The sequence below is a fragment of the Rasamsonia emersonii genome (assembly GCF_000968595.1).
Source record: "Rasamsonia emersonii CBS 393.64 chromosome Unknown ctg1118621759968, whole genome shotgun sequence".
Classification (NCBI taxonomy): Eukaryota; Fungi; Ascomycota; class Eurotiomycetes; order Eurotiales; family Trichocomaceae; genus Rasamsonia; species Rasamsonia emersonii.
This window is the reverse complement of record NW_013563319.1, coordinates 143,639-154,173: the sequence shown is the minus strand read 5'-3', so window position 1 is coordinate 154,173 and position 10,535 is coordinate 143,639. Positions and strand designations below refer to the sequence as shown.

At 53.3% G+C, this 10,535-nt stretch overlaps 4 protein-coding genes across 4 annotated transcripts; 3 read left to right on the top strand and 1 right to left on the bottom strand.

The window, feature by feature from the left end:
* Positions 1–45: 45 nt before the first annotated feature.
* Positions 46–764, bottom strand: T310_0923 (DNA-directed RNA polymerase; the record flags this gene model as incomplete). Its single annotated transcript, XM_013476216.1, has 4 exons — positions 46–79; positions 135–254; positions 318–608; positions 727–764. The coding sequence occupies 4 exons, from the start codon at positions 762–764 to the stop codon at positions 46–48; spliced, it is 483 nt and encodes a 160-aa protein (XP_013331670.1).
* A 407-nt stretch (positions 765–1,171) lies between these two features.
* T310_0922 (Zn-finger containing protein) lies at positions 1,172–2,903 on the top strand (the record flags this gene model as incomplete). Its single annotated transcript, XM_013476215.1, has 2 exons — positions 1,172–1,253; positions 1,309–2,903. 2 exons carry the CDS (start codon positions 1,172–1,174, stop codon positions 2,901–2,903), a joined length of 1,677 nt encoding a protein of 558 aa, XP_013331669.1.
* Positions 2,904–3,384: 481 nt separating this feature from the next.
* T310_0921 (uncharacterized protein) lies at positions 3,385–4,175 on the top strand (the record flags this gene model as incomplete). The annotated part of the gene is made up of 2 exons (XM_013476214.1): positions 3,385–3,525; positions 3,591–4,175. 2 exons carry the CDS (start codon positions 3,385–3,387, stop codon positions 4,173–4,175), a joined length of 726 nt encoding a protein of 241 aa, XP_013331668.1.
* A 2,455-nt stretch (positions 4,176–6,630) lies between these two features.
* On the top strand, positions 6,631–10,419 carry T310_0920 (PH domain protein; the record flags this gene model as incomplete). Its single annotated transcript, XM_013476213.1, has 4 exons — positions 6,631–6,646; positions 6,767–7,117; positions 7,191–7,348; positions 7,417–10,419. 4 exons carry the CDS (start codon positions 6,631–6,633, stop codon positions 10,417–10,419), a joined length of 3,528 nt encoding a protein of 1,175 aa, XP_013331667.1.
* Positions 10,420–10,535: the final 116 nt, after the last annotated feature.

Below are 10,535 nucleotides of genomic sequence, written 5' to 3'. Positions count from 1 at the left end.
CAAACTCAAATCAGACAAAAATCAAGTAGTCATTACGAGTGGCGCTTAGAGCAATTCCTCACAGGTCCAGTCTTCGTACCTATATATAGGAATTAGCGCTGGATCGAAGCTAGCAGTCGGGTCGGGAACCTTACCATCCATCAGGCAGGTATCTTCTGATGATCAGCGGAATCTTCTTCTGATTAAGCTCTTTGATCGCAATCTGCAGAGGATCCGTCTCGCCCTCGAGATCCACGAGCACGGGAGCATTCATGCTACATCGCATCGATCAGCTTATCGCTCAGAATCCCTTTAGCAGGATAAATGATAAAACCAACCTGATCTGCAGCGCTCGCGTACCCAGCACGCGCGCTCTTTCATATTTGGTCATGTAAGGAGTGGTCGTGCGTTGGTCGTTGGGCACCTTCTTCTCCCGGTGCTGTTCCATGATCCGTCCGGCGTATCCTGCGTTGGGATCCCCGGAAATCACGGTTCTTTCACCATTTGCCGCATGCGCATATCCTTCTTCGCCAGCGCCTTCATAGCCTTCGGCGCCCTCAACGTCTTCGGGGTTGATGAAGTCTTCCGGCTCATTTTCATCAAACTCCTCCGCGGGCTCGTAGTCGAAGCTGTAATGATATAGTTGTCAGACCAGTTTCCTTGCAGTCGCAAAAGACGAATACACCAGGAAGTTATAGAAAACCCGAGCCATGCAAAGCCCAAGTACACAGAGGAGGCTTTACTCACCCAGTGTCCTCGACATCGTGGTCACCGTAGTCAGACATCGTGGAGGAACGAGGGTCTAAAGTATCTAAAAAAGAATGACTATAGCTTTATTTGAGCGAACGGAGTTCTTGTGAGATTCTCTGATGGCTGTTCTGGACTGCTTGATGCGGCGACAGCGCGGTGTTGAATGGGCCTCGTTGGACAGCAGGTTGCCATCTCAAAGGCGGCGTAAAAAGTTCACATATCACGCTAAACCGTTTTTGTCAAGGTCGTTTAGCAGCCCAGTGAAGGACGCCCAGCCGCTCTCACCGCCTCTCCGTCGCCGCACCAACAAAACCGGCAAAATAATTTGTTTCGTCCTGACGTCCAGTCAATCTGCTCACGACAGTCATGCCAGCTCGTTTCCTTGTCTTTTCGAGAAATCCCATGATCCTTCAATTGTAGGCGCCATTGGAGCGATCGAACCATGGCGTCCAAACGGAAGGCCGATGCTGAAGCTGTCGGGCTTCCCAAGAAGGTTCCCAAGCTAACGGCTCGGGACGGTTCTGGTAAGGGCTTCACGATCAGACCCATTATAATCCATGCCTAAACTCCTTTCATTAGATCCAATCTACGGAGAACCTCATTCAGACCCCCATTATTCCTCTTCAGAGGAATCAAGTGATGTGGATGAGCAGTGCAATGAGACTCCCGCGACACCCTTTTCTACCACTTCCTCGAAATATCCATCGGAGCTTAAGACCCATCTTTGCCCATTCGAAGGTTGTACGAAAGCTTTCAATCGACCAGCACGCTTACAAGAGCACCTGCGTTCCCACAACAATGAGCGAATTTTCAAATGCAATCATGATGGCTGTGAGAAGACGTTTCTACGTGCTTCCCATCTCAACCATCATATCAAGAGCGCCCATACCTCGATCCGAGACTACGTCTGCGACCGACCGGGCTGTGGAAAGACCTTTGTGACAGGAACGCGTCTACGGAGACATCTGGCAGCCCATGATGGAAGGGAGAAGTATCGCTGTACGGAGTATCCGCCCTGCAACGAAACCTTCCGGAAGCATTCGACTCTGTACAAGCACATCATGACCGTCCATCTCCATCAGAAACCGTTTCCATGCCAACACGTGGATCCTATCACTGGCCAAAAATGCTCTCAGGCCTTTGATACGGCAGGTCACCTTCGCGCCCATGAGGCACGGCTGCATGCGGAAAAGCGATTTACTTGCACAGAATGCTCTGGCGCTAGCGAGGGATCTGCCGGTGATGAATCCAAACCTGCGTCTGGAGGAGTCAGCTTTCCTACCTATGCTCAGCTACAAGCTCACATCAAGTCTGCACATCCACCAAAGTGTCCGCAATGCCCTATCGTCTGCTCTACATCTCGAGAACTGCGACGTCACCTTGAGGTTGCTCACGGAGACGTCAGTCTGGAGGATCGAAAAATATTTCCTTGTACGGTACCTGGCTGCGGACGTAGCTTCACGAAGAAAGGTAACCTCACGGTTCACGTTCGCACCGTGCATGAGGGGGAAAAGCGGTTTGTCTGCGGGGAGACCGATCTCTCGTCCTCGAAGAAAGTGGAGGGGTGGAATGGAGAAGGATGTGGGAAACGATACGGCAGCAAGTTGTCGCTGGAGGAGCATGTCCGTACTGCACATCTAGGGTTGATGAACACCAAGGCGGAGCGCAGAGAGCGTCTTGGGTTGAAGAAGTCGCAAGGCCGATCGAAGCCTCCGGTCCCATCAACCCTGGCGTTGTTGACGGGAGAAGGTTACGCCGAAGAAACTGGCCGTCATATTCCCTGCTTTATTGAAAGGTGTGAGCACCGGTTCCATCGGGACTATGATCTCTGGGTGCACATGAGCAGCAAGCACGGCTGCAGCGAAGACGAGATTCAGAACCATTTCACGCAGCGAGCCCTTCTGGAACATGGGGGTGCAGATAACTTTTTCGGAATCTACGGTCTCGATTTGGATAATGAGGATTCCCAACAGTTCTTCAATGACGCTGTTGCTCCGCAGGAAGCCGGCCACGAGTTTGACGAACAGATGGCCGATATGAATTTCTTTAATAATGCAAACGATACTGGCATGCAAGATTTGTTTGATCAGCGTGGAGAAGCAGACGCTAGCCATACGACACCCAATGAGGATATGACGCTGATGGATCCGGCATTGTCTCGTGTGGAGGAATAGATCGGACAACTTTATCTCCTTTTCTTTCTTCCTCTTCTCCTCCACCTTCGTGTTCTTTCTTCTCTTTCCTATTCCCTTTTTTTTTGTATTTTGTTATTTCTATTCTCTCTATTGTCGAGAATACCCTGTACATATTTCCCTGGTTGGTTTAAAAGACATTTGACGATTGACTACTCCAACAGCTATCAAAATAATATGATTTACTGAAGGGATGCGATTTTATCATAATCGATATTCCCGTATGTTCTGACATTCCTTACGTATTACCTGCGCAATATATCCTATCCTATTCCACAGTGACATCAAAGACTCTGCAGCATACTTCCTTCCCGCATTTCAGCCTAGTTACCATCCAGGCAAGCAGTCTTTTTCTCTCTTTTCTTCTAGGTCATAACTTATGACAGGAAAGATAACACGAGTTTCGTCCATCACCAGTTACTGACAATCCTTGACAATCGATATCAGATCAGATCTTGCAATCATGGCATATACGTTCTCATGGCAACATCTTCACTCGCAATATCTTCCCTGGAAACATCTTCTCTGCTCTGCATGCGGAGCTACTATTAAAGCTTTCGGAAGAGATATCACCTCGGAAGACCCCAAATGGAGCGAGAGATCGGTATTTCACTGCAGTGCGGCTGATGTCGAGAAAAAGTACTTCAGACACTCTTGGTCGTGGCGTAGCTTATACCGAGTCAGTCAGTTGGCCCTGGCCCTGTATTATTCCTGTTTGTCTACACGGTGAAGAAAGATGTTCATGGTCTGGATCTGGTAGCTATGATAAACCATCGCTCGAAAGATGAAGAATATGACGACGATTATGATGGTGACGACCCTCTACAGCAGCGGCAAAGATTTCGACTCTCTGGAATCGCTCAGATTGGCGATTGGGAGAATCAAGGTTTCGTCGTGCCCTGGGACCGAAATGCGGCTGTGGTAGGAGGGCCTAAAAGACAGAAGAGGATTGCGACTGTTCAACCTGTTACTTTACCTGAGCTGCTGGATGAAACCGACAATGGCAGCAAGTTGACTGGCGTTCCGCTTAACTCGCGCTGCTGGACGCTGATCCAGCGCGTCGTCGGCTCAGAAGAGGCAGAACAGCATCTGAAATGCCTTCTCCGGGTCCTTCAACTGCGGCAGCTCGACGACCCGTTACTTGGGGGAACTACGCGTGTGCAGCGTGCATCACTGGCCAGTGCTATTGTCGCTAGTATTGTTGCCGGTTCAGAAGCTGGCCTGACGAATCGATCTCCTACCTCAACGACCTGATCAATATTTCCGCCGTCCGCGATCTTCTTGTTGCCGCTCCCAGGCGTGACTTCGAGGACCGCGCGAAGTATAAAACCCGCCACTGGTGGCACGATTTTTCCGGCATGATCAGTGCCTGGCGCCATTATCTTGGATCTAACATCCCTCTGGATATCAAAATTCTGATCATGGGGTATCTTAGCCCCAAGGACGCCGAGAACATGCTGACGGCTTTCCAGTGGGTAATCCCGGACTCATACTGGCAGTCTCGGTTTCCCCGCACGCTCATCTTCGAAATTGAGAGCCTGATTGCGTCGTCAAAGTATCTGGACTGGCAGTACCTGTGCCTGCAGGCGCAAAGTCTCCTGGAGACGTCGCATGAGTTGCGGAACCGACGACGGATCTTGAACATCCTTGAAGGCACCAAACGGATTTTCTATGAGATGTTAGCAACAACAATGGAGGAGAAGAATCAAGAAGAACGAAGCGTGGAGTGAATCTGATATCAGGGTGATCATCTGACTCGCCAGTCACCGAATCACCTACCTAGGTAGGTAATTAAATTCAGGCATCAAACCTCTTCACTGGAATCTTGTTACCTAGCCAAGTTAGGTAGCTACCTAGGTAGTTGATAACGCCATCCAATTGCGTTTCTTGCTGCCCTCCACACTAGCCACACGTTCATTGTCACTGCGGAGTAAGTTCGTCCAAGCTCCAGCTGTACATATTACTCCGTCAAGGTATCTGTAAATACTCCCCCATACGATCGTGCATATATACCAACAGGAGTTGTCTTATCGACCCCTCCAATAAGTACTCCGGAGTAACAAGCAACTTAAATGAATGGAATTGAACACAATAATCCAGGAAAGATCATAGCTCGATACACAGTGTAAAGGAGTGTCCTATAGACAGTTTCTAGAGCCGGGGTAACTGTAGCCGAAAGCAGTGTTGGCTCCGTCTTGCTTCCTTTCTGCTTCCGTAGCGCTTGCTTCGCATTCAATCACGTGACCGAATAAAGTGGTTTAAGTGGCCATGTTCCCGTCGATTGTATAGGTAGATACGGACTACGGACTACCTCGAGTTCCTTGATTTGATCAGTTACAAGACAGACATTATGTCATGCAGGCCATCGCTTGAGCTGAGATCGACCGGAGTGGCTATGTACGAGGAAGTGATATCAGAATTTCTCCAGCCTCTTCGACAGATTACTCGGTACGGAGAACGTGGCTGGTTGCTACGGGCCAGCCCGGGGCCTTACTTGGTACAGACACCTGGAACTAGAAAGGCTTGGCCGGGTGCGGACAAGGGCTTGGCGAGTCTGAGACATGCGTGGATGATCATGCTACCTAACGTTGCTGCCTCGGACAGGTGTGGCGCAGTCTGCGTCAGAACGAACGGCGGCTAGCAGGGGTAAGGGATATTTTAGATTTGATCATGTCGTTATCCGAGCGTGCAGCGCTCCAGGATATGGACTATGGAGTACAATGCATTCAACGTCGCGGGCGGTTGCGCTAGGTTGCTAAAAATGGGAGGTTGGAGGGTCTGACAGCATGCCGTCAACAATATCTGACAGCGTCTGTACTCCGTAACGAGCACGCTGAAATCCAAACCAGTGGCTGAGAGCGCGGCCGGGGGCGTGTGACAAGACACGAATCGCGTAAACTGATGGCGGCGGGAGATCTCGCTAGAGGGAGGAGATTCTGCGTCGGTCGCCAGCGGGGCCGGTGGGAGAGCTGACGCAGCGCCGGGGCCTGTGAGCCTATGGCGCCACGGGCAGGCTATTGCAAGCAGCAAGGTCTAGTCCCTCCGGGCTTGCCGGCTGCCTCCAGTCACTGCTGGCAGTGCGGGAGAGCCCTCGTTCTGGGCGGAGCTCACTCACAAAAGAGACAGAAGACGAGAGACAGGAGAGAAACGTTCTCTCCACGGTGACTGTCTTTACCTCCAGATCCCTTCTCTTCCTTGCTGAATCGCCCGCTGCATCGAGCTGTCGATCGCTCTCTGGCCGTGCTCCGTCACTCTGCCCGGGCGACGTCATCCTCCCACCTGCTCCCAGCACCGCCCAGCACCGGCTCGCTCTCTCGATGACTGTACTTTAAACCTCTCTCCTCCACCCCCTCTCCGCGCCACCACCCATTTCCTGCCTTCCCGCTCGTTTCTCCCGTTATCCTCCTCCCCGGAACCCATGGATTGATCTGATCCCCCGTCCCGAGGAACCACCTTCGCGAGTAACGGGCGCTTTTCTTCGCGTGGAGCTGGGATTACTAAGAACCCTCACTGCCTGCCTTTTGCCCGGTGTCAGGACAGCGTTCCATTCACTCGCTTTGCCTCTCCTCTCCTCTGCTTCTCCTCTGGCTGGTTCCTCTCGTTCTGCTTGTCGACAGTCGGACTGCCAGAGTGCCTTTTGCTGCCTCGCGCTGTCCAGACATCCACTCCCTCCAATTCAGTCCGCCAAGCCTCTCCTCCAGCCGCCGCCATGGTTCGCTCGCGTGGTAAGTGGAAGATGAAGCTGCCAATGAAGGGAACATGTCATACGAGCTGGCCGTTGGCATTATTCCTGATTCTGCATCCAATGTGCTGATCGCTGACTCCCTTGCGTCGTCCTCCCGCAGTCCTTTCGTTCATATCGTCCTTAGGCTCGCCGCACCGCCATCAGGGCGCGACCACTTCTGATGCCGGTTCTTCTTCTACTCCAGCATCGGCGAAGCAGGAACCAAAGATCGAGAAGCCTATTCCGCAGCACGATGCCGCCCCTGCTCGCGCCTCACCAGAGCCTTCCTCCAAACCAGACCGGTCCAGCACCGGGCGCCCGGCGTCCATGGCCTTTACCTATCAACCTCCGGTGATGGACGTCGCCCAAGACACGCTGCCGGAATTACTCCCAATTTTCACTTTCCTCAATAGCCATTCGAACAAGCTATACCAGGAAGGCTACTTTCTCAAGCTGAACGATCTGGACACACGTATGTAGACCGATTATGTGGACCGTTGCGGAGGAACACCTAAATATTTAGGGTCGGGCTAACGGTTCTATAGAGGGAAGGCCATGTGCGGATCGACATTGGGTGGAATGTTTCGCCCAGCTGGTCGGGACCGTCCTGTCACTCTGGGATGCCGCTGCGCTGGACGCAGCCGGCCAAGACGGGGAGGTCGCGCCGACTTTTATCAACATTGCAGACGCCTCGATTAAAATGGTAAGCGCGCTTCTTCGAATCAGACGGACAGGAAGAAGAAGAAGACGCTGACCTGGTGATGTTTACAGATCGAGACGCTGCCGACTCGCAACGGCTCCAAGCCACTGCACAATATCCTCAGTATTTCCACCGCGGGCAAAAACCGGTACCTGTTCCACTTCAATTCCCTTCATTCGATGACGCAATGGACCGCGGGTATCCGTTTGGCCATGTTTGAACACACTTCGCTGCTGGAGGCGTATACAGGCTCGATAATTGCCGGAAAAGGCAAGTCGTTGAATAACATCCGCACGATCATGGAGCGCAGTCGATTCAAGCACGAAGACTGGGCCAGGGTCCGATTTGGCGCCGGCACGCCGTGGAGACGGTGTTGGTGTGTCGTCACTCCGCCGGACGAGAAGGAGTACCAGAAATTGCTGAAGTCGATGAAGAAACGATCGGCGTATGACCGGACAACCCCGGTTCTCAAGGGAAATATCAAGTTCTACGAATCCAAGAAGACGAAGAAGACCCAGCCGATTGCAACCATCACGGATGCCTACGCTGCGTACGCCATCTACCCTCAGTCGAAGCCTCTCATCGATCAGTCTACCCTGGTCAAGATCGAAGGCGACATCACCATTCACTCCCAATCGCAGTCCACGACGGAGGGGTTTGTCTTCGTCATGCCAGAACTGCACCCGGCCGTTTCGGGGTTCGAAATGATGCTCCGTTTCCTCTTCCCCGTGTTCGATACGTTTGGTCTCTATGGCCGGCCCAACCGACTCATCGCGGACACGAACAACGTCAAGAGTTTGATGTTTGCGTTTCCCAAGAAGAAGCGATACGGCTACCTCGATGTCCTCGACGTGGCCAACCTGATTCACACTCCCGGAAGTCAAAACTGGTCTGAGAAAGAATGGAGAAAACAACTGAGGGAGGCCACCGCACAGCGGATGGCTTCGCAGGACAGCCGGGCAAGTAGCATTGCCGACAGTCGGTCCCGTCAGCGGGCTAGCATGCCCACTCGCACCCACCGGGCCCGATTTGAGGATTCTGGGGAGCCTCTCTCGCCGGAGTTCAACCAGTCCGCCGATGCTATTGTTGGGGGCTCGGAGACGTCAGGTGGACCCGGCCATTCTGAACACGGTCACGCTCGAGCTGCGTCAGATACCATGGGATTGCCACATACCCGTCAGCCAGAGAAGTCTTACACGCCGACTCAACTGTCGATCGAGAACTCTCCACCAGAGCCGGTCACCGAGGAGCGTCCGGGGACTCATGGATCCAACACAGGCAGCGGTTCGGACGGCGACGGGCAACCTTCTGAGACTCCTCAAGCTGAGGCGTTAAGACAGGACCTTCGACCGAATGAACCGCCAGCACCAGTGGCCGTCCCACCGGCTTTCGCACACAGTCCTGGACAGGTACCTGTGACTCGGCCACAACCCTCACCAGAACTCCGGAAGGCGAACAACCGCATGTCGAGCACTACTCTGGCGCAGATGGCCGAAGTTGGCAGGATACACGGAGCGACACACCTGGGCGAATTCCAGCAACGTGCAGAGGAGCCACAACAGCCGGACCACCGAGATATATTCACGCACGAAGACGCCAATTCCCATGGGGCCAACGCTGACGGGCAGGTGACCCCCAAAAGGACACCTCCCCAAGATGAAGGCTTCTCCAGATCTCAGGACGCCGCTCCGCCCGTTCCGGCCCATGGATCCAGCCCCTTGCGCAATCTTCGCATCGACACTGAGAAGGCGATCAGACGTAAGCCCGTCCCTTCGCAACAAGCCTCCGTTCCTCCTCCGGAATCCCATCCGGAACCCGACCAATCGTCTATTTCTTCACCCAGCTTGAGAGACTTGCGCCATACTCTCGACGAAGACGCATTGAATAGGATCATGACTCGGCAATCATCGTTTTCCCCAGACAAGTCTCCCGACAAGGACGTGCGAGGAGGCGATGAGGAGAGTGTTTACGATGACGAATCAGTCCCCGACTATGCCAGTACAACCAAGTCGACTTCCACAAAGCGCTCCACCGCGTCGATTTCCCGGCCCAGGATGGGAGTGTTGAAGACTGTGGGAGGAGCGACGCCTCCGAAAGAGGAGGTGACCGTTGGTGACACCCACTATTACGCGCATGTCGAGCCACAACAGGAGAATCCCGACATCCCTACCGTAGACTTCGGACCGACCATGTCTTACGATCCCACTACTAGGCGGCCGAGTATATCAGACACGTTGAGCAAGTTTGGTCATGGCAGGTCGGACTCGGATGCGACGGTGAAGAAGCTCTCGGCTTCTCCTGGTGGGCACAAACGCGGCCAGTCGCGCTCTCCTGCTGGGGAGGAAAAGCGCCGAAGCATGGTTTGGCAACCTGGTCTGACCAGTGGCCGTCCTGAATCTCCTTCGTCTCGCGGGGTCACTCCGGAGCAATTTGTCCACCAGCGGGCTCTCTCCAACCACCGAATAGGCTCTCCTGTGTACGCTCACCACCAGAGGAGCTCTTCTACTCAGACAGCTGCACGGCCTCACTCGGGTGATTGGACGACGCTTGCTTACCAGCACCCCCATGGGCGAGATCTACCACCTCGACCTCATTCCCGGGGTGCCAGCAGCGTGCTGAATTACAACGATGTCACCAACCATCTCTCCGCGCGTGAGCAGGAACATGTGGCTCGGATGACGGGCTCCTCGTTTTTCAACTTCTCGAGCAGCAACGCGAAACAGCCAACCCCTGTTGCTCCTGGTGGGCTAGTCAGTGCAATCGATGCCCGAGAACGAGAAAAGCGAGAAATGAAAGAAGGGGTGAGCAATCAAATGGTACAACAGGCCATTGCTCAACGCCAGCAGCAACAGATGTACGAGGCGCAGCAGCAGCATGCGAGAGCCCAAAGCATCTACAACATGCCCGGTGCCAGCTACACCTGGGACGCTCTCAATGCCATGAATCCAATGCAGCATCCCATGAACGCACAGAATCCGCAGCAATGGGGTAGACCAATGACGCCCCAGTTTCCATCTACGCCTCCAGCAGCCCATCAACCAAGTCACTACTTTCAGCAGTATCAAGGGTATTAGGGACGGGCTTTTAGATTCTCCATCCCTCCCTGCTTGATACCCGCCATCTACATTTCCTTGCTACATGACGATACCATCTCTGCTAGTTTGCGATACACAAAACATTCTTTAGATGT